At 64.3% G+C, this 22,387-nt stretch overlaps 1 protein-coding gene across 3 annotated transcripts in view; it reads right to left on the bottom strand.

The window, feature by feature from the left end:
• Positions 1-22,387, bottom strand: part of ZC3H7B (zinc finger CCCH-type containing 7B) — a 40,262-nt gene that overhangs the window by 7,961 nt on the left and 9,914 nt on the right. For 2 of the 3 annotated variants that reach the window (XM_036019676.1, XM_028531834.2), the window contains 15 exons: positions 20,714-20,772; positions 18,424-18,457; positions 18,090-18,287; positions 16,717-16,875; positions 14,386-14,466; positions 13,529-13,585; positions 8,075-8,117; positions 7,275-7,468; positions 6,615-6,936; positions 5,734-5,792; positions 4,865-4,964; positions 3,366-3,527; positions 2,367-2,572; positions 1,750-1,850; positions 632-813 (listed from right to left, as the gene is read on the bottom strand). In XM_036019676.1, the coding sequence (XP_035875569.1) occupies positions 632-813; positions 1,750-1,850; positions 2,367-2,572; positions 3,366-3,527; positions 4,865-4,964; positions 5,734-5,792; positions 6,615-6,936; positions 7,275-7,468; positions 8,075-8,117; positions 13,529-13,585; positions 14,386-14,466; positions 16,717-16,875; positions 18,090-18,287; positions 18,424-18,457; positions 20,714-20,766 (1,951 nt within the window). In that variant the 5' untranslated portion in view covers positions 20,767-20,772. The remainder of the gene's footprint in view (positions 1-631; positions 814-1,749; positions 1,851-2,366; positions 2,573-3,365; positions 3,528-4,864; positions 4,965-5,733; positions 5,793-6,614; positions 6,937-7,274; positions 7,469-8,074; positions 8,118-13,528; positions 13,586-14,385; positions 14,467-16,716; positions 16,876-18,089; positions 18,288-18,423; positions 18,458-20,713; positions 20,773-22,387) is intronic. The other variant, XM_036019677.1, reaches the window with a different exon arrangement.

The raw sequence follows: 22,387 nt of genomic DNA, 5'->3' as shown, positions 1-22,387 counted from the left end.
GAACTCCCGGGCGCCCACATCCAGCCGTCTGCCCAAGGTCTCCACTTCAAGTCCAACAGGCAGCTAGAACTGCCCCCGGCCCACACCGGGCCCGGATGAGACCCCCACACCGGCTCCTCCGGCAGCCCCCTTCCCTCCGCAGAACAGGGCAACGCTGTCCCTCCAGCTGCTCTGGTCAAACCCTCGGACTGGGGAGAAGAGACGGAATGCCCGCTCGTCACACTGTCTGCCCTGCCTGGACTCGCACGCGCCGGTCCCCTGACAGCAAGGGCCTCCCTGGCTCCTGCTCAGTCCCTGACACAGGGCAGGGCTCAGTGAGTCGGGTTGGATGAGTGAGTGAGTGAGTGAGTGAGTGAACCGGTGAGTGAACCACTTTTAACCTCCTCAACTCTGACACAGAGACGATGATAGCCATTTCACAGACAAGCAAAGGGAGGCTCAGCGAGAGGGCGTGACCTGCTGAGGGCCATCGGGGAGCAGAGGGGACAGGAGCCTGGCTCCGCCGGCCTCTGCCCGCCGCCCCGGCAGTGCCTGGCGAGGGAGACACCCAGCATTCTCTCCGAGGGCAGAGCCTTTGTGGTGTTCAGGAGGCACCGGCGTGCCCCTCCGCCCGCCGCCCGGCGGCCCCTACCTGAGTACTGCTGCAGCAGCCAGACTTTGAGCTCGATGAAGCTGTGGGCGAAGTGGCAGCTGTCCTCCCGCAGGCAGCCGTAGCGCACCTCGTGGCGGCACACGTCGAACTGGAAGTGCTCCTGGAACTGGCGGATCTTGGAGTACTTGAGGGAGGCGGAGCGGACGATGTGCACCAGGCACCTGGGGGGCAGGGGGGGGCACGATGCGGTCTGCAGCGTCCGCTCCCAGTGGGGCTGCCTCCCCCGGTGTCGGCAAGCCTGGCGGGTGTCCCACGCTCAGACCGCCCCGGGGTGCAGTCCCGGCTGTGCGCCCCTCTCCTGGCCTCAGCCTCGGGCGAGCTCAAAGACGGAGCTGCCCGCGGGAGCAGGGCACCAGCTCCCACGTGCTACTCGAGGCTGGAGGGTGGGGTGCCTACGGGTGGGAGAAGGGGCATTTCCCTCAGGATCCCCAGCCCGATGCTCCAGAGCTGGCCCTGCACCGAGGGACAGTCATGGAGCGGCTCCTCAGGCCGGGAATTTTAACCACCCTCTCAGCAACCTTGGGAGGCTCGGGAGCACCGTCAACTGTACAGAAGGATAAGCCAAGGGTCACGGTGGCCAGAGGACACAGAGTAGGCCGCTGACCAGGCTAGGACTTGGACCCAGGCCTGTCTGACTCCAGGGCCTGGGCTCTATCACCTCCACTGGGCCCCAGCCAAGGGCGTCGGCGGGAGCAAAGGAGGGCGACTGACTCACCCGGCCCCTCCCACTGACCGTCCAGGATGTCAGGACGGTGGAGGGCACCCGACGGGGGTCAGAGATGTGACCTCCCACTTGCCGATGAGTAAGCTACTCACTTCCACGCCCCGGCGCTCTCATCCGTGCGACAGACAGTAGCTCTGCCCTCACGGGACCACAGGGACCGTTAAGACACCCAAGAGGAGGCTCGGAACACAGACGCTCAAAAAGGGCGGTTATGTCTGTTCTCTCCAGGTGGATGCTGGATCTGAGCCCCAAATCCTGCCCCTGGCCTTGACACCCTCCGGCATCCGCGGCTCTCCCCCCCGCATCTGAGCTGCCCTGGGGCCCTCTCCCTGGGCCCCCGCTGCCCCTGGGCCGGGCTGTGGGTCCCACTCACTTGTTGTTGTAGAAGCTGTGCTTGGCAGCCAGGTTGGAGCAGACGGACGGCGAGTCCTTCGTGCCTTTGCTGATGATCCGGGGTTTACTGTCAAAGCATATCTGCCCAGGGAAGGGGCGGGCTGGGACCAGGCACGGCCACCCGGGATAGGGGGTGGACCGATGGGCCCCTGCAAGCCCTGCCCCGAATACCTGAGTCTGGGGAGTGAGGGAGGGGGCCCCAGGGTCTCTGGTCCTTGCCTCTCTGGCTCTGACAGGTGACCAGGGCCTTGGCTCTCTCTGCTCCCGCCCCTCATTAGGCCGGGGAGTCACCATGTCATGCCTGGGGCGGGGGTTACGCCATGCCTCTGAGCGTCAGTTTCCACCTCCCCACAGGGAGGGGCTGGGGAGGGTCGGGGCTCTGGGGTGACAGCAGCCTCTGAGCCTAGCTTCCTAACAGCCCAAGGCCCCGCTGATTCCAGCACTGGGCCTGCAAAGCCCCCCGGTTCCAGGGCTGACACCCCACGGCGGACGGAGTATGCCAGGGAGCCCCCTCCCTAGCCCCGTCTGTGCCACCGACCGTGGAGGTGGCTGCAGGGCAGGGTGGCAGGGTGGGGGGCGGGGCGGGCGGGCAGGTACCTCGCAGAGGAACGTGAAGATGCCCTGGTGCTCCTTGAGGAGCTTGGCGATGGTGAGGCTGCCGCGCTTGACGCCCCCCAGCGGGTCGAAGAGCAGGTCTCGGTTGAGGGTGCCCTTCCGCTCCTCGGTCCACACGTCGATCTCCTCCTGATGGTAGGCGAAGGTGCAGTTATCCCCGTACTTACAGTCCTGCTTGTTAATCATGTCTGCAAAGAGGCAACAGGACACACGTTCTGCCAGGCGGGACGGCAGCCCGAGGCACCCCCACGGCCACCGCCGCCGTGGCCCGGGGGGGGGGGGGGTCGGCAACCCCCCAGGGGGCTTAGGCTCCTCTCCGACACCTGGCGTGCTGGACACTTGGGAGGGTGGCGAGGCAGAGCTCAGGGACAGCCCCCCCGCCCCAGGCCAGGCCCCTCTCTGCTCTACTCCTGGGCGGGCGGGGGCGGGGGCCTGCACCCTCATCTGCAAACACGGCTATCACCGGGCCCCGCCGCCCAGAGCTGTGAGGACGCACGGCAGCAGGTACAAAGGGGCGACAATATAGAGCGCCGAACGACGTTGTGACTGCCGTGTGCTGCCCTGTGGGCTGCACCGAGACGCTGGGTTGAAGAACGGAAGAAAGCAGGTAAGGTCCGTGGCAACTGTCCGTGAAATTTCAGCCAAACGGACATGAGGCGGAAGTGAGGGCAATAAAAACGGAATGCTTCTGAAAAGCCAACATCTATCAAGCCCTTACTTACTATGCGCCCGCCCTGAATGCTTTGCTAGTCCTCCAGGAACTGTCCAACCTCCCACGCGAGAGCACGGGCCAGCAGCTTGACTGTCACACCCTGAACGTCCCCACCGTCTGCAGAGCGGGCCCGAGGGGGAGGTGCTTGCTCCGATGTGGGGTGCACCCTCGACGGGCCACACCTGCTCTGCCTACCTCTAGCTACCTGTGATGAGGAGCAGAGCGGCGGCCTGGTGTGAGAGGGGGTGCCCCTGCCTCGGGCCACCCACCTTTGCACAGGTAGTAGGAGCCCACGAAGCTGGTCTTGGTGGGCCGGGGCCGGATCCGCTTCCAGGTCTGGTCCTCGGCGCTCCGGAGCCGGCCCAGCAGGATGTCCCGCTTGCACTTGTGCTCCAGGCCCTCCCGGTAGGTGTAGTCGCCTGCCCTGGGGCCTGAGGGTGCAGGGTGGGCGGGGACTGTCATTCCGGAAGCAGAGCTGAGGGGCCCAAGCAGTGGGAAGTGGCTCCCCTGCTTAAAACCCCACCCCCTTCACCCGGGCCTCCCGCCGCACCCTCCCCCACCCCAAGCTCTCTGCGGCCCGGCTCACGGAGCCTGAGCACGCCCAGGTTTCCTGGAACGAATCAGAGACACAGCCTGGGAGGGAGCAGACCCCTACCATGCCCTCCCTTCTTTTCCTGCCCCGAAGGGCACCACCTGGGTACATCCACCCTCCCCTGCTCCTCCTCCTCTTCTCGGTCCTCTCAGATCTTCTGACCAAGGGCCTCCCTTCCCCAGGCAACGGAGTGGGCCCGTCTCCTTAAGGAGACCAAGAGGAAATGGCCCTTGGGGGACCTCGTGTGAGCTGGCTGCTGGCGCCAGGTGCGCACCGACCGGCTCCTGGGGCCTTAGCCCGCTTCCTCGGGGCTGGGAGCAGCGGGCACGTGGACCAGGAGGCATCCAGGGAGAACCTCCTCATGGGCGCAGCCACCCAACAGGACGGTGTTCCGTCCCCGTCCCCACAGGTCCATGGGCGCTCAGTGGGGGTGACTCTCAGGGGTGACATGTGTGTGGGGGGCACAGGGGGGTGGTCATGCGGAGGGTGGACGACAGCCACGGGGTGGCCTCTAAGGTCTTGTGAACTCCAACACGCTCGAGATGGAGAATGCTAGACTGCCAGGGTTTTCACCCTGGCATCCCAGGAGAGTATCACTCTGACACTTCGGGACAGGGGGACGTTGACACACGAAACACGGAGGCTTCAGCGTCTAGAATGCTGGGATTCTGGGTGCGCTGGAGAGTCTCTACCAACCGTGGACATCTGTTCTGACCTGCTTCCACCCTCCCCCTTGGATTCGGGGGCCAGGAGCTGAGGCAATACCTTGCTCAAACTCCTTCACCACCCAGGTGCAGGACAAGGTCTGAATTCGCCTGGGGAGACGATGCACCCGGGGGTGCAGCGTGGAGAGGAGGGCAGGCTGCCGCGTCTCCTCTGGCGGAGGCGTGTCCGCAGCACCCGCTGGGTTCTGCACGCCGCAGCCGGGCCCCGCTTCCCGGCCACAGGGCGGCCACAACACACCGGCAGCGCCAGCAGGGGCCCCTCCACCCCCCAGCCCTTCTGAAAGCCCCCGACTCCTGAGTCATATCCCCACCTGCTCGCAGTCCCCGCGGGGCTCCTGCCCCCGCACCCCTCTCTGCCCAGCGCATGAGGATCCTGTCATCCCGGGAGCCTGCGCCCCTGAGGTTCCCAGCAGCCCTGGGCAGGGGGTGGAGTACGAGGGCGCGACATTACCTGTTTTGGGGTAGCAGAGCTGGCAGGCCTGCTTGAACTCATGGGTGGCGGCCAGCGGGTTCTTGATGAGCAGGGCGGTGTTGGGCATGGAGGGCTCCGGCTGCGGCGAGGGAGAGGCGGCCATCTTGGGTGCCAGGCAACAGTGGGAGCTCCCGGGGCCGGCCTGGGTGCCCTGAGTGGGGGCTCTGTGACCCTCCCATCCCACCCCAGAGCAGAACTGGAGCCCAGGACCCTCTTTCTTCCTCTGCTCTCCCGGCTGGGGAGCTCCCTATACCATGCACGACTCCAGAATCCAGAACACCAGGACTGAACCAGCCTCGTGGGGGTACATGGGTGACAGTGACCTTGGCCTAGAACCTTTACTCGAGCAAAAGCCCAGCACGGAAGTGGGGAAGCAGGAGTGGCCCCCGGTGCACATGCTGTCCCCAGGCTCTGCTTCCCAAGGCCCCACGGCATCAACAGATGGGGACGGAGGCGAGACGAGGGGAGGCGAGGCGGCTTTGTTGGGGCCGCCCAGCCAGGGTCTGTGCTGAGGTGGGAGCTCAGGCTGCCCGAGTCCCGGTCAGGCGCCCTCCTACACCCGGAGCCCGGCCGAGGCCCGGGACCAGGGAGGTTTGCTAACCCCGGGGAAGTTCCTTAGTCTCTCTGAGCCTGGATGTCCTCTTCGGTCTCACGCCAGTGCCCTCTGCCCTCTGCGCGTCCCCCGGCACCAGCTCGGGTGGGAAAGTCTAGGACAGACCATCTCTGGCCCATGGGCTCTGAGGGGCCCCTCCCCGGGGGGTGCAGCCCTTGTCCCAGGCAGAGGGCGAGCCCCCTGCCCCTGGGAGGACACGGGGTGCCTGGTCTCCAATCCCCACCATGCCACTCACCGAAGGCGCTGGTTTCTGAGAGCCGCCTGGGGGACGGTGGTCCTGTGCGTTGGTGTCCTCTGGGCGAGGAGGAGACACAGGGGTCACCGCCCTGATCTGGGGGGTGCGAAGGGTCCTCCGAGCACCTGTCCTCCGTATTTCTAACCCGGAGAAACCTCCCAGGGCACACACACGTCCTCTATTCATGCTGATCCCCCGACTCCACCCCCACCGGGACAGGGGGGCGTCCCAGCCCAAGCAGGTGCCCCAGCCCAAGCAGGTGCCCCTAGGTTTACACCTCCAGGACCCCGCCCCCCCCCCCCGTGTCCCGGGAGAAGGCCAAGGTGCCTTAGCTCGGCTCCCAGGCTCTCCAAGACCAGCCCGGGTTTTGCCGGCCCCCAGACCGCCCTCCCTCCCACCCCAAGCATCTGCCTTGGGGGATGTCCCCTGTCACGCAGGTCTGCTGAGGTGACCTCCTTCAAGGGGCACTGTCACCTCCTCCTGGAAGCCTCCCTGGGCCCTGAGGCTGAGGCACCAGGCTGTGCTCTGGCAGCCCTGTGAACCCCCCTCAGCTGCAGGTTCTCCGAGCCAGGCCCGACTGCGGGAAGCCAGGCCCGGAAGGGCCCAGGGAGGCCTGTCTCCGCTCTGGGCCCCCGGCACCGAGCTCCGAGTGGTGCTGGAGGTGCCCACGGCCTCGAACCCCTCCCCTAGCCTCAGGGTCGTCCCTGTGCGACCCCACCAGTCTAGTGACCCCAGGGCCCGGGGGGGCTGGGCAGAGCGCACCGGACCGCAAGCCCGGGTCCTAGACTGCCACAGCCTTGCTGCCTGGGACTGTTGGAGCTGCCACGGCACCTTGCAAACTGCGGGGGGGTGCGGGGTGACTGTGCCCACGCAGGCCTCACCCAGGAAGGAGCTGGTCTTGTCCAGGGAGCCCCGGGTGGACCCGAAGCTGTCCAAGGCGTCCAGCCGGGTCTCTGAGTACGGCAGTAGGTCCAGGGAGTCCAGTGCGGAGCCAGGGGGGTCGAGGGCGTCCAGCACAGAGGCGGCCAGCTTCTTGGAGGGGTCCATGACGAGGCCAAAGGAGGCAGGGGGCAGGGGGCTGGAGACGGGGATGGACCCGCCCACCACAGGTGGCAGCAGCGGGGTCCCTCCCGGGAACACGGGTATCAGCTGGGGCAGCTCGCTGGGCACGGCGCTGCCAGGCAGGCCCCCCTGGACCAGAGACTGCAAGGTGAGCGGAGGGGTCAGAAGAGAACTCGAGGGCCCGGACCTGGGCACACCGGGCACGGGTACAGCCCCCCCCCCCCCCCCGCCTGCACCTCAGCCCCAGCCTGCCCCACGGGGTGAACCGGGAATCTTCATCAATCAGCCCCTTCTGGCTGCACAGTCTGCAGCTTTACATTTCTTCCAAGCTGCCGGTCCCCGCTCCACGGCCTCAGTTTCCCCACCTGTGACACGGAGACAAGGCCCTCCCTCTACCTGTTGTGGGGCGGGGGGATGAACGTGACGGGGTCCCCGGTGGGAGAGGGGTCAGGGGAACAGGAGGGCGCGGCGGGGCTCACCAGGGAGTCCAGAAGGGAGTCCAGCTCAGGGCCGAGGACGTCCCCGTCGGAGAAGTCATCCAGGCCCTCGGTGCCGGGGAGGGCCCTGCTGCCGCTGTCCAGGGGGGCCAGCAGGTCCAGAACGTGCGGAAACAGGGGCATCGTCGGGGTGGAGGGGAGGGGTGCCGGGGAGCCTCGAAGGTCCACGTAGCAGTCTGTGGAGCGGGGGCGGGGCTCAGCAGCTGCAGGGGACAGGGGAGGTGGCCCAGGGCCCTGGGGTCCTCGTCCAACACCGTCCCCCCGCTCCCCAGCTCCGGCACAGCGCCCCGTCTACCCTGCCGGCCCGCCCCCACCGGCAGGGGCTCGGTGACAGGGAAGGCAGGCCACCGTGCAGTGGGAGAGGGTCCTTCCGCCCCACAGTATGTCCCGGACGGGCCGGGCCCAGGGCCTGAATACCCTGCCTCTGGGGCGAGCAGCGCCCTCTCCAGGGGGCACTTTTAAAGTGACCTTTCCCGGAAGCCAGTGAGCAAACGGGGAGAGGAGGGCTTGGGGAGAGGTGGCACCCAGTTTCAGGGTGAGGGAGCTGGGGTGGAGGACACGGGACCAGCACTGCCCCTCGGGGGAGAGGGGGCAGCCCCCACCTGCCCCCCCAGGCCTGGGCACAGCTCCCCACTCTCCAGAGTGGGGAGTCTCCCCGACCCACTCTGTCTGCCTTCAGGCTTCCCGCAGTCCCCGGGGAAGGGAGCCCTCCGGAGCCCGTGTCTGCAGGGCTGCAGCTGGGGCCCCATCCCCACCCCGTCCCCTCGCCTGAGGGGCACTACCTGTTTCGATGTCATCTATGGACCCCCATCCATTGGAAGTTCCCTGTGGAGAGGAAGGACACGGTGGGTCAGGCAGACGCAGGCTGGGAAGGCCACGGGGCCCAGCACCCAGGGGATCACCTGGGCCCATGGGACTGGACAGCACAACCGAGAAGGCACCCATGTGCCACTCCCTATGTCCCCACGGTCCCCTTCTCCAGTTACAGCCCTGGGCGGAATCAGTCCAGGTGGGGTCCCACTGCTGAGGGCAGGCCGGGCAGAGCTTGCTCTTGGCCTTGCCGACGTCCTCGCCCATCGGGCCTGCATCCTTGTACACAAGGTGGGGATGACCAGTCACCCACTCCTAGGACTGTTACAAGGGTGAAGTAATTTGACGTCGGTACAGGGATTAGAGCACCGCCTGACACACAGGAACTGCTTTACGTGTTCGACAAACAAGTAACAAAATGTTAAACCCAAGCTCTCGGGAGCGGGGCTGGGGGACCCGGGTGCCCTCGGTCCCCGGCCTCCGAGCTCCACCCCTGCAGACACGCGCGGCGCATCTCCACCTCCCGGCTGCGGCCCGTCATTCCTGGGCCCGGCCCGGCCCGGCCTCCCCTCTGTGAGCGCCACACACTCCCGCCGAAGTCCCTCTTCCCTGGCCAGGCCCTGGGGGCCCCCATCTCCTCTGCGCTCCCGGGGAGGGCAGCAGGGGCAGCAAGGGCAGCAGACCCCCCTCCCCACGCTGACCGTGCCGTCCTGGGGCTCAGCAGCAGCAGCAGCAACAGCAGCGGAAACAGCAACAAGAGTAACCGGGTGCTGCCTCACGTCAGGGCCGGGCCTGCACCTCACACCCCGTCGAGCTCAGCCCTTGGCCCCGGGCCCCGCCAGGTGGCCCCGGCACAGAGCCACCCCTCCCCTGTCAGAAGGGCTGTCTGACTTGGGAGCCTGCCCTGATCCCCCCCCCCCCACCCCGGGCCTCGCTCTCCCAACCCTGTGCGTGTGTGCACAGAGCCCCCTGCAGGCAGGCAGCGGGCTCAGGTGGATACATGTGCAGTTCAGGCGCCCGGGGCGGGCCTGGCCCTCCCAGACAAGCTGGACAGCCCACGGCCGCCGCACCGCGTCAGAGAGCTGCTGTGCTCGTGGCGAGGGCACGAAATATTTGCTCAGTGCCGCCGTGGCTCCCCAGGCCCCGCGGGACACGGTCACCTTCACAGGTCCTGCCCACCACCTCGCTCCAGCCCACCTCTCTAGGAGCATCTCTCCCTGCCCGTTTCCAGCCAGTGACACTCCCTTAGCCACAGAGGTCCCCAGAGCCCCCCCTCCCCGGCGGGCGCTGTGCTGGGGGTATCCCGTGTGACCCGCAGGACTCCCACAGCCACCACGAGATGGCGGGAAGCAGCACCTCTCCTGGCAGTGGAGGGGCCACCTTGCATGAAGGGGTGCGCTCAAGACCTGAACCCAAACACACCGAGCTACAGGGCCCCGACTCTTCTGAGCCCAGGGGGAGAACTTGGGTTTCCCTCTCCTGCCTCTCGGCCTCTGCCCCAGCTGCTCCCCTGCTGCCCCCTCTCCGCCTGCCTGAGTCCCGCCAGCCCGACTCCATCACGGCCTCTCGACCACCGCTGCCTCGGGCTCCATCTGTGCCTCGGCCTCCCAGCCCCCCTGGCTCCCCTCACGGCCCACACTGCCCAGGGGCACAGCTCTGGCACCGAGACCGTGCCGGCAGGGCCTGCCTGACTCCGGGGTCCTGAGAAGCCCCCCGTGGGCACAGCCGTGCCGCCTCTAGGACTGGGCACACTATGGAATGACCGGCTGAATGAACGGGCTGCCCGGGCCAGAGGTCCACCCCAGCAGCCCAGTGCGTGCGTACGGCTTCCACAAGGTCAGGGGTCTGGCTGTGTGTGTGTGTGTGTGTGTGTGTGCGTGCAGCACCACTCTGGCACACCGAGGCACGATCTGACCTCGTCTTCTCCAGCGTGGAGCCCGCTCTGCTTGGCCTTCTCATGGATGGCCACCCCCCGGGACCAGCCCTGGCCCGTGAGTATGTGTTGGGGGCCCCCAGCAAAGCTTCATGGGTGGGTGAGCAGTTTGGCAGGGGCTAGGTGCCCAGGGCCATGCAAGGCACCATCTGTGGTCCCCTGGCCCCAGGCTCAGTGGACACGGAAGGCTGGCCCTCTGGTGGCCGGGCACTCCACTCACATTTGCTGTGACTCTGTGGCCATGGCCACTCAGTCATTCAACAAACAACTTCTGAGCATCAGTTGTGCCCGCCCAGAGCAACGCTGCTTGCTGTGACCAGGTGCTACTATACTGCACAGCTGTGCTCACTGGCCTTCGAGGACCTGCAGGCAGGCCCCTGGCCCCAGGCTCCTGGAAGAGACCCGCGAGGACGCTGGGCTGGAACGGGGCGGGGAGTGAGCACTGGCCCTGCCCGGGCACCGGGGGCTGGCTGCCCGGGCCCACTCTCATCTCACCCACGAGCCACCTGGGGACTGAGCACAGCCGTCTCCACCTTACAGAGGGCCCCCAGCGCTCAGACAGGTGACACAATTTCCCCTCGGCCGCGCCGCCAGTGAGCGAAGGCCAGGCCCGCCTGACTCCGAGGTGGTGCCATGCAGTGGCACAGAACAGAGGGGCCCCGAGTCCCCGCTCTCAGAGGAGCTCCTTGCGAAGCGGAGACCACACACGCAGCACTCGCGCCACCCAGTGCGCCCACAGGCGGTGCTGGGGGCGGACAGGGAGGCTGGAACCAGACGGGGGAGGGGCCCGAACGCCAGGCTGTAGTTCCCGGATGTTGACTAGTCATAGTACTTTAAAACAGACACTTCGCTAACCACTGAGGGTTTCTGAGCGGGGAGAGACCCGAGGGGCCTGGCTGCTGGAGCTCACAGTGTGGCCACTCTGGGGGAACAGGTTTTGGGGGGGTCTGGACAGTGTTGGGGCAACAAGAAAGGGAGGCCAGACAGGACGTGGGAAAGCGGGATGTGGTCTGAACTGGGGCAGTCACCGTAGGACGAGAAGGGACAGGAGTAGCCCATCACAGACCAGCTAAGGTCACCCAAGAGCTAATGCACAATCGTGCCACGACCCACAGACAACAAAAGGGCTCCAGTCCCTCGGGCCCTGGGGACGAGGTAGGAGCCCCTGGGATCCAGGGACAGACAGATAAGATCTGTCCCAGTAACCCCCTGTCTCTCCATCACCTCCGGCAGGACAAAAGAGGCGCCTTGCGCAGTCCCCTCCGGCCCCCCTGGCTGCTCGCACACCCGGGCACTCCTGTCTCAGGGCGTTCGCACCAGCTGTTCCCCTCACCTCGTTGCCCAAACCCCCCTCGGGTTCACCCTTCATCTCCTTTAGGTCTTGGCTCAGGGGTCTCCTTCTCACTGAGGCCTTCCCTGCTCACTGTTTAAAAATCTGCAGCCCCCTCCCCACAGCCCCAGCACTCCCCATCCCCCTTCTCCACAGCACGGGTCACTTCTCTTTATCTTCCCCGATTGGCCTGCAAGTTCTACGAGTGTGGGGTTCTTTGGCTCTTTCTCTGCTTTACCCCAAGTGTCTGGACCAATTATATGCTGGGCCTATCGCACTCAATAATTACCTTCTGAATGAAGAGAATCAATACCCTCCCGACTTTCTTGTGATGAGGACGCAGCTCCTCCCCAGGGACGAGGTGGTCTGGCTTCTAGCTGCTGTTCTCCAGCCCCACAGGAACGCTAACCCCCTCCGCTCGGCCCCTCCCACATTCCGGGCCCCTCCCAGCCTCAGGGCCTTTGCACAGTCCTGCTCCTCGGTCCGGAATGCTGTTTCACCTGTACACCCTGCCCTGCCTGTTCCTGAACCTCCAGGTCTCGGTTTAAAGGTCACTGGTGCCAGTCTAAATCAGGCCTTCCGTTTCCAGTGGCCCGTGGCTCCCCACGCTCTGCCTTTATTTATAGGTCTCATCGGGGCTTGTAACCAGAAACGATGGGGCTAGTGTCCGCCTGCCCTGGCCGGGGAGCGCTTTGAGGGCAGGGACCACACTTGTTTGGTTCACCGTGTGCACAGCCCCCAGCTCAGTGCCTGCCACACACTGGCTGAAGTCAGACAAGTCACCTAACTTCTCTGTGCCTGTTTGCCCTTAGTTAGTCACAGGGAGGACGCAGCGCCTCCCTTGAGGCACTGTCGTGAAGTTACCTGGGACTGTTCGTTCCTCGTTCACTCACCCGCTGCTGTGGTGTAAAGGGTTATCCCCCCCAAACTGATACGTTGGAATCTAACCCCCAAAGTGACGACAGCATTAGAAGAGGCCTTTGGGAGGTGATTGGATCACGAGAGGGGGGTCCCCATGAATGGCATGAGAGACCCCACTGAGATCCCTTGTCCCTCTGCCCTCTGAAGTTACAACCAGAAGGCGCCAGCCATAAACCCAGAGGTGGATCTCCACTAGACACAGATCCGCCAGCGCCTTGCTCCTGCACATCCCAGCCTCCAGAACCGGGAGACAGTTGTTTGCTGCCTGTAAAGCACCCGTGCCACGGCACTTTGTTGCAGCAGCCCAACCAGACTAGGACATTCCCTTATTATTTTTGGACTCTCAGGACACGCGAGGATAATAGTTTCTGGTTATGAACCACGATGAGCGAGGGCTACAAACCAGGTGAGACCTGTCTGCCTCCCTCGCAGCCTGAGCGTCCCCGAGGGCAGAGACACGCCTAACCCAGCTCCGGCCCAGCAGCCGCCCGCCCGGGGCCTAGAAGGGATTCCCGGAGATGGACGAGCGAGTGAATGGAAGAGCTGCAACGCCCTGGAGGGGGGCGGGCCTGCCGCTGCTTCGCTGTGTGACACTGGCCAAGTCCCTTGCCCCCTCTGTGCCCGAGTCTCCCCTTATGTGTAATGAGGCAGGATGTGGGCTCCATCTGTACTCTTACAGCCTGTCCCTCCTCTTCCAAGAAGGCCTAACATCCATGCCGTGGTCCCCGTGTGGGGAGCGGCAGGGCAGTCACGCGTGTGTAAGCCCTGCTGCCACCCGGAGGGCAAGGCCTGGGTGGTCTGGCCCCAGTCACCCTCCTTTCTACTTCCGTATCCCCATCCTTCCTGCTGCCATTGTCCCCTTTCTCAGGGGTTCAGAGGCTGCCCCTGCAGCGACCGTTCCCGCCACCAGCAGCCACAGCCTGTCCCCACACTTTGCCTCTGTGGTCACAGGAGGCTCCTGCTGGGAGGGAGGTGGAGAGCTGTGCACCCCAGAGCTGTCCTCACGAGCCTGGCTCAGGCCCAGGCTGCCAGTCACCCCCTCTTCCCAGAGCGGGGGCCTGGCTCACAGCAGTGGGGACGGGGACGGATGGCGGCCAGCCCTTCGGCCGGACGCCCCTGCACCCGCTGCCTGCGGTCCCTTGTGCCCCAGGGTGAGTTCAAAGCGCTCACGATGGGTGAACCGCAGCAGGTTAGTCCTGGAGGTGGGGAGGAGGGAGGCTTGGGGTCCTGGCCCCATCCTACCTGATCTGCCACACCAGCTGCAGTGCCGTTACTGAGCAGAGAAAAGGTTTCCAATTCCTGCCAGAGATTGGAGAGAGGTGGGAAGACATGAAGATCCGGGAAAGACGCTCAGGGTCCCATCAGCCAGGGCAGCAGAGGGGGCCCAGCGGCGGCCGGGGTCTGTGGTGCCCCCCAAGGCTCCCCGCCCCAGGCCGCCGGGGTCGCCTGCACTCTCTCGGGGTCACCTGAGGGTGTTCTCTTCCTGCAGCCCTGACCTGCACAGAGGAACTCAAGCGCACACTGCAGCTGCGTGCAGGCACCGCCAGGCCACTCGCTCGCTGTGGCCCTCCCAGGGACCCTCGGAGGCGGGCGTGGTCACCCCACGTCCCGGGCCGACTTGGTCAAGGTCACGGCAGAGACTCCAGGACGATACCCTCTCTACTACGTGCAGCTGCCCGGCACACAGTGGGCGCCACGGAGCACACACAGACTTGAACGAAGCAAACAGATACCGACACCTCAAATGTGCGCCGCCACCCAGGGGTGACGCGAGGACATAAGGCGGAAGGACACCCCTGTCGCTGAGGCCACCGCTGGGGCGCTGAGGTCATCCGGGGCAGGGGAGGGGGCGGGTCTGAACAGCTGGTGTTTAAGGTGAGCTGGGAGCTCTGGCTGCTCTTTCCTTTCCCTAGAGGTTCTGAACGTCATTGCAGGGCTTTCGGCCAAAAAGAGGGACGGTCACACCTGCTGTCACTCCCTTCCGCCCTGGCCTGGCTCTGGCCACCCTCACCTATTTCTCCCAAAGGTGCCCGGACCCCCTCTGCAGATTCCCCATCTCCGCCCCCAGCAGCCCCCAGCCCCCATTAGCGCCCACCTACCTGCGGCCTCTTGTACGCCTTCCGGACGCGCAGCCCGAGCTTCTGCGCCAGCTCCTGGCCCAGATGGGTCACACTCTCGTCCTGGGAAGACAAGACAGAGGTGGGGCAGGTCGCTCTGCCGGCTCGCCGCGCCGGACTGCGGACACGCGTGCAGCAGCCCCACAAGGGGGGCCCGGGGTCACCCCATGTTCCTACGGACAAGGACGCAGGCTCCTGGCAGGGGACGCTGAGGTGGCTGGCAGCCCGTCACACAGCTAGAACGTGGTGGGGCTGGGCCAGAACCCCTTGCTGCTGTGTTTCTTTTATTGAGGGGAGGGAAAGGGCATAATTTTTATTGACTCTGACGTTGTCTTTTTTGTATTCACGATTCTGCCAGTAACAGCATCACCGTGGAGGCTGGAACCTGAGAGCAACTGCTCCCCGGGGTCGCCCCCTTGCCCCTCCTCCCAGGGGGGTCTGATATGCTCATCCGCTGCGCAGCCCCCCTGGGCACTTACAGACGCGCACGTGGACCTCGGAAGAAGGATTCCTTTTGCTCTTTGGGGATTTTCTCTTGTTTTACGTAAGTGGGATCCTATTATACCAACGGTTCTACAACTTGCTTCCTTCACCAAACAGCGTCTTGGAACTTTCTGTTGGTCCTGGGGGGTGCGCAGGCCCAGAGCGGCGAGGGCTCGGGGAGTGCAGAGCGCACCCGGCCCCCGGTCAGCGCTGAGTGACGGCACCCAGCACCCCCTCCTCCCTCCGAGTCCGTAGTACTGTTCGCGTACCAGGGGCCAGGCACACCAGCCGTGGGGCGGACGGGGCCCAGGATGCACACAGAGTCCCGTCTGGTGGGGGAGACCCGTTGGCAAACACCAGAATGGCGAGGACGGGGCGAGGTACTGCGACGACCCGCACAGGGGCCGCCTCCCCCCTCCCTGACGAGCTCCTGGAGCCCCAGGGCCAGGCCCCGGGGTCACCCCCAGCCCTGGTGCCCACGCGAGGCATGGTTGTTAGAGTCTGCCCACAAAGGCGGGAAACGGGGGGACTCTCCGACTCAGAGCCCCAGGCCCTCGTCCGGGGACCTCCCTCGGGGGAGTTACAGCCCTGGCTGGGCTGGAAAAGCTGTACAGAGCAGGGACCACTGTCGTAAGAAAGGTTCTCTCTTCGAACTAAACTGAATCAGGGAAGCAAGAAGAATGAACAAAACCCAGAGTAACGGTGAATGCCTTCTGAACACTCGCTGTGCCTGCTGTCACGCTAACTGGTTCGCGTGACTGTCGGGTTCCACCCTCAGCTCAGCCCTGCGACGCCTGCTTTGTCGGCACTGGTTTGACAGGAGCGGGAACCAAGGCCAGAGAGGCCAAGCTACGTGTGTACCGGCACACAGCCACTAGGTGGCAGGCTCGAGGTCAGGACCCAAACCCAGGCCGGGGCTCTGGCACTGTTGTCCTGGACCGTCGAGCATGTGACTTCCTCTCCGCTGTGCTCGCCCAAATCCTTCTCGCTTCTCCCAGGCCCACTCATGCCCCGCCTCCTTCGGGGAGTCCTCCAGGATCCTGACCACGCCTGAGTCCTCTCAGCCCTTCCTGGGAAGCACTTGCCTACCCCCAAACACTTTCACGCCCAGTATTTCGGGGATAAAGTGGAATAAGGACACTTTCTAGGCACGGAGGGGATGCACAGACAGGGGGAGTGCTCTGTCCAAGCTCGTGCCGGGGGTCAGTGGTGGAGGCCAGCCTAGACCCAGGGATGTTTCCACTCCTCTCCTTGTAGTCCGTGGGTCCCCAAAAGGCACAGCCCTGGGTGCCGTGTGGGCACTCCGTAAACACCTGCTAAGCGGGGGAATAAACCGGGAGAGCGTGCAGATGCCCAGCCGCACGCTGGCTGAGGCGAGCAAGGCTCTCTCTAGGCCATTTCCCACCGTCTCCTGCCCGGCTAAGGACAGCCTGGGCATCAGGACTCCGTGCACGCGGCGCCCCTTTCGTTCTCACTGCGACCCTGGACTCGGCACTCTCCCTGGTCGGGAGCACCAACTCTAGGAGCGGACTGCCTAGGTTCAAATCCCCGCTCTGCCTCGGAGACGCTGGGAAAGTTCCTCTCTCTCTGTCACCTTGAAAATGGGGATAATTGTATCTACCACAAAGGGCTGTTTGTTGCAAAGTGAGCAAATACAATGTATCTTTAGCAATGCCTGGCACACAGTCGGAGGTCACTGTTAATAACAGTGTTTGCAACTCTATGTAACAGGAAACGGAGCCTCGGAAAGATGGGGCGGTTTGGCTGAGGGAGGGAGGGAGGGCGGGCGCGGGGGGCCGGCCCCTGGCGTGGACGCAGCACCGCACTCACGTGGGGCAGGGCGAGCGAGCAGCGGCTGCTGCACTCATAGGCCTCCTTGTGGCGTCCCAGCTCGTTGAGGGCACGCGCCTTGCGGAACAGGGCCCGGATGTTCTCGCTGTCCAGACCCAGTGCCTTCTCGCTGTCCTCCAGCGCCTTCTCGTACAGGCCCTGCCGGAGAGGAGCAGGGGCTCGGCGTCAGCGCCTGTCGCCCGCCCTCCCCCAGGCCTCCTGCTCCCCCCAGCGGAGCGCCAGCCTCCCTTCCCTGCAGAGACGGAGGCTGCCGGAGGAGCCGGCTCGGGGAGGAGGCTCCAGAGCTCCAGGAAACGGCTCTGGTGCTCCCACTCCGGTCAAGGGCAGCCAAGCGTCCAGCTGAGGGCGCTGCCAACGGGCACTGTCGGGACACAGGAGGGAGGGGCCTTCACGTGCTACGGTGGTGAGCCCGGTCACCCGGACGTGTGTGTTCTGTATCTCCCCTCGGTGCAGAACACCACAGGGGCGGGGCGGGGGGGGGAGTGAGAGAGGCACTTAGAGAGGAGATCACGAAGGCAGCCCGTGTGCGGAACAGAGTGCGAGCAGGCATCTGGTAGACCCGCTTGCCCGGAGTGGCCCACCAGTCGCTAGTCCACTGTGGACGGCAGAGGTGCCTCAGGAGCCTCCGCAGAGCCCACAGCGCAGCCGCCCAGGGGCCCAGTGAGAGAGCGGGCAGGGCAGGCACGAGGTGGGGGGCTGGAGGCCTCGAAAAGAGCAGAGGCCGGAGGCGTGGAGAAAGAAGCAAGGAGCCCGGGAGGGAAGAGCAGGAGGGGCCAGAGGTTTGCAGAAAGAGGCAGAGAGACGACAAGGGAGGTTCTCAGCCCTGATCGCCCACTGACTCCTGGCAGCGCCCAGGCCACCCTGAGATGCTAACTGAATCCATCTGGGGCAGGGCTCGGGCACCGGCGCCATCTTTAAAAGTTTTCCCCAGCCCTGGCTGGCGAAGCTCAGTGGATTGAGCTTGGGCTGCAAATCAAAGTGTCGCAGGTTCGATTCCCAGTCAGGGTACATGCCTGGGTTGCAGGCCATGACCCCCAGCAACCGCACATTGATGTTTCTCTCTCTCTGTCCCCATCTCCCTCCCTTCCCTCTCTAAAAAATAAATAAATAAAATCTTAAAAAAAAAGTCTTCTCGTGTACCGGTATTAGCACTTCGAGAATTCTTCAGGTAAACCCCTGCTGTGCAGCAGGGTTGAAAGTCAAGGAAGCAGACGGTGAGATTCGGACGGGAGGCTGGGGAGAATCCGGCCTTGCAGAGGCTCCCCGGGCGGGGTGTGGCCCGGCTCAGCCGGGCATCTGGGGAAGTGGTGGGCAGGGCAGGAGATGGGGGAGGGGGAGGGCGCCGGGCTCACCATGGCGAAGTAGCAGGCGGCCCTGTTGACATGCAGCTTGCACAGCAGCTCCCGGGGCAGGGCCACCTGGTCGGAGGCGGCGTAGTCGGCCACATTCAGCCCTTCCATGTACTGCACCAGGGCCTGCTTGTGGTCCTTCTCCCGGAACAGGTCATTGCCCTCGGCAAACAGGTTCTGCACCAGCTTGAGCAGAAAGGCCTGCCGGGGAGTAAGGTGCAGAGGGAGCTCAGGGGGCTTTCTCCACTCAGCCCCAGCCCCAGCCCCTGGACCCACTCCCGCCTCATCTGGACACCCCTGCCCTTTGCCTTCCCCAACCCCGGCAGCGGACACTCACCTCATATTCTTCTTGCTTCAGGGGTAGTGTCGACCTAGCGGGAAAAGGAGAGGAGAACAAGGTCTGGGTGAGCCCAAGGGTCCCAGCCACGTGGAGGTCCAGGAGCCAGAGCCACAGGCCAGGGACCGTGCCCGGAGCGGGCTCCTCCAGCTTGGACCTCCAATGTTACCTCGTGGCCTGGGATGAGTGGACGGCATTTTCTCCCTAAACCATCCCTGTGCTGGCCTTCCACTCACCCCGGGGCCTGGCAGCCTGGCCTTCCCAGGTGCAGAGGCTGAGAGAGAGCAGCCCAGCTCAGCTGAGCCAGCTGTCCTGAGAAAGCAGCCCCCCCACCTACGAGTGACTGCGCCCCGCCACACCAGACCTGCAGCCGCAGGCCCCCAAGCACCACCGGCAGTCCACCTGAGGTCCCCTTCTCCCGTCCCTCCCCACAAAACTCACGTCAACACCAGCCAATGCCAGGTACACTCAGAGCCTGACCCCCCTTCACGTCAGACCCAACAACGTGGATGGGTCCCTGGGAGCCCTCTGCTCTCCCGTGGTCAAAAAAATGCCACTCAGGGTGGTAGCGAGTGACAGCCCAGGAGAGCAGAGGCGCACCTGTCTCGCTGGAGGGCTGAGCTAGAGGGGAAACTGGGGTTTGTCTCCAGGCCCCTCATGCCACCAAGGGGAAAGCGGACACTCAGGGGGCAGTGACTTGCCCGAGGTCACACAGCAGGTCAGCGCCCGGGCCAGAGACGGAGCACAGGGCTGGGCCCCTCCCGCTGCCGGGAGCTGTCACCCTCGGCTGGGCGAGGAGGAGCCGCCTGGGCGAGCGAGGGAGAAGCAGCGAGGGGAGATGCCAGGGGTCCCTGGGGGGTGAGAAGGTGCCCCTGAGGGTGACAGCGGGGCTCCTGACCCAATCCTCTCACTCCCCTCCCCACCGTCAGAGGCCAGGGCTTGCCCCTCCTTCCCCATACTGTCCCAGCACGGGCCAGCGCCACGGTCGCCCTCCCCCTGACCGGCCTCCACCTCCAGCCCTTCCCCTTCCAGCGCCGGCTTCCTCTTCCAACAGGGCCCACCCTGCCCTAGAAACCACCGCATCCTGGAGCTCAAGGCCTCCACGAGCCAGCGCCGACCCACCTGTCCAGACCACTCTGTCTCTCCTCCAATGCCCTGCGCCCACTAAACGTTTGCTAAGCACGTGCAGTCTGTATGTGAAAAGCTGGTAATTTTACAAAGAGCAAGTCCCACTGTGTCACCCTGCAAAGCGGCCCCTGGGGAGGGCAACATATGGTTCCTGGAGGTTGTCCGACTGCTAAACCTCTTGCGACCCCCCCTTGGGGGAGGAGAACCAGGACACTGAGCGAACATTTCCTGCAGGCACAAGGACCCCCGGAGGGACGGGGCACTGCCCTCTCTGTGTCACGGGGACGGAGCCCACCCGGGAAGCAGGGGAACCCGGGTGTGGGCTCAGAGCTGCAGCTCCGTGGAAACCAGTGACTTCAGTTCAAGCCGGATTCTTACAACAGACAGTATTCTCGCCCTGGCTGGTGTAGCTCAGTGGATTGAGCGTGAGCTGCAAACCAAAGTGTCACAGGTTCGATTCCCAGTCAGGGTACATGCCTGGGTGGCAGGCCATAACCCCCAGCAACCACACATTGATGTTTCTCTCTCTCTCTCTCTCTCTCTCTCTCCCCCCCTCCCTCTCTCTCTCTCTCCCCCCCCTTCCTTCCCTCTCTAAAAATAAATAAAATCTTAAAAAAAAAAAAAAAAAGACAGTATTCTCCAGGTTAGCCTTGTTCGCCAGCCTGACCTCAGCTCTGTCATCTGCAAAGCGGTGGACAAGACCACCGACGTTCCTGGCTGTTGGGAAGATTAGAACAACGATGGACGCGAAGGGCCCGGCGCAGAGCCCGACAGATGTGCTCATCAAGTGGGAACCATCGATTTCCTCCAAGACGTGCGCAGGCAGGCACGAGAACTAACACGCGTGTGCAGACAGGAGGGCGAACGGCACACTGCAGGAGGCCGAAGGGCAGCCAGGGTCGGGGAGAGTGCACACGCGTGTGCAGGGTTCATGGCTCCTGTGTGGGGTTCACAGATCCATCATCCCCTCGCCCCAGCCACACCAGCCGCTTCCTAGCACCCCCTGCCTCCCCACTCCCCAGCACACGTGGGGACCCGGAGAGTGAAGGCTCAGCGAGCAGGAAAAAGAGAGCTGGAGAGAGCTGGAGAGAGCTGCGTGCTTCCGGCCGAGTTCGAGTTCGGAGGCCCCACCCGGCCCCACGCCGCCCCGGCGCACACTCACTGAATGAACTGCAGCCCCTTCTCGATGTCCGCCTTCCGTCTCTGCCTCTCCATCAGTCTCTAGGGGAGAGAACAGTTCATCAGTCAGTCACGGGGGCCACCGGCCCCGACACACACTGGGGACTCACCCTCGCTCACCCCAGTTCACGGTGCAGAGGGGAACCCCTGAGGGCAGTGACCTGTCTCGGGGTCCCCAGAGACGTCCGAACCAGGCCACACGGCCCCTGCCCTCCACACCCACGTCCCACTGGACCCCGAGTTTGTGCAGGGCCCTCAACGGCCAGGGAGCTGCATGGAGGCCACCTGCCTGTTCCCACACATGGCTTGGGCTGCAATACTGCATAGGACCCCCTCAAGTTCAAGGAAAAAAGACCCATTTAACCATCAAACTCAGTCTGAGGAGAAAAGACACAGAAAAGGCAAAATAACGCCACTGACTATAGCTACAGAGTAGCACCACGCACTGGGCCAGGCACTCGGTATACGCGTCTTGATGAGTCTTCCAATAGCGGGGTGAGGCGGGTGTCCTTCCGCCCCATTTTACCGAGGAGGGGTGGAGGCTCAGAGAGCTGCCCCACGGCTGAGGTCAGATCTGAGCCCAGGCCACCCCCTTTTATGCCCCCCAACTCCTGTGGTCCCTCCACCCAACTCTACATGCACCATTTCATGAATAGCAGTAAGAAAGAGATGAGTGAGTATCAACTCATCCTAGTCAGACTTTTTATAGATAAGGATACGTATTTACTTATGTGTTTACTTTTAAAGACTTTATTTTTAGAGAGGGGAAGGGAAAAAGAGAAAGAGAGGGAGAGAAACATCAGTGTGTGGTTGCCTCTCACACGCCCGGTACTGGGGACCTGGCCCGCAACCCAGGCCTGTGCCCTGATGGGGAGTCGAACCGGCAACCCCTCGGTTCACAGGTTCACAGGCTGGCACTCAATCCACTGTGCCACACTGGCCAGGGCAGATACGTGCTGAATAAGTAAGTGAGAAATAATGAGCGGTATGCGCAGCTGCTGAGTGGTAACCATGTGCCTGCCCGGGGGCTGTCACGGTCCCTTCAGAAGCCCCCAGTGACACCCGTTCTGTCGCCCATGAAGCACTCAGCCCCAGCCCCAGGACGCCCAGCCTGTCGTCAGGCTCAAAACAGTCAAGACTCCCTCCCTGACCCAAATCCCCCTCTGGCTGTTGCACAGCCTCTCCTCCCGTTCTTGGTCACGTTTCCTGGAAGGGGTGCCTACACCCTCCCGTCCTCCGTGCCCCAACGTACGGCAGCCTCACTCCCGCCCCGCCGCCCATGCTCACCAACGACCTCCTCGTTGCCGTGCCCACAGAGGGACAGTTTTCCACCTGCCTGTTCTGGCACTTCCGGCTGCACCTGCCAGGTCCCCCCGCACCTGCCTCTCCAACCGGTCACCCCCACTCCATTGCCCAGGTCCGAGGACTGGAGCGCTGGCCTCCGCTGAAGGGACAGCACCCCCGCTCGCCTCGACGAGCACGCTGTCCCCAGATGAGCCCTCACATTTCCTGATCTCGTGAGTCACATGGGTGATTCACACGTCAGTTCCTCCCGCCAGGCTCGCCCCCTCCCCAGTATTTCAGATCCGTGTCCTACCTTCTGGGCAGTGCCGCCTGGATGTCCGACACCCAGGTTGCTTACGGCTGCTTCCAAGCC

The sequence above is a fragment of the Phyllostomus discolor genome, chromosome 2, assembly GCF_004126475.2.
Source record: "Phyllostomus discolor isolate MPI-MPIP mPhyDis1 chromosome 2, mPhyDis1.pri.v3, whole genome shotgun sequence".
Classification (NCBI taxonomy): domain Eukaryota; kingdom Metazoa; phylum Chordata; class Mammalia; order Chiroptera; family Phyllostomidae; genus Phyllostomus; species Phyllostomus discolor.
This window is presented reverse-complemented; position numbering and strand designations above follow the sequence as displayed.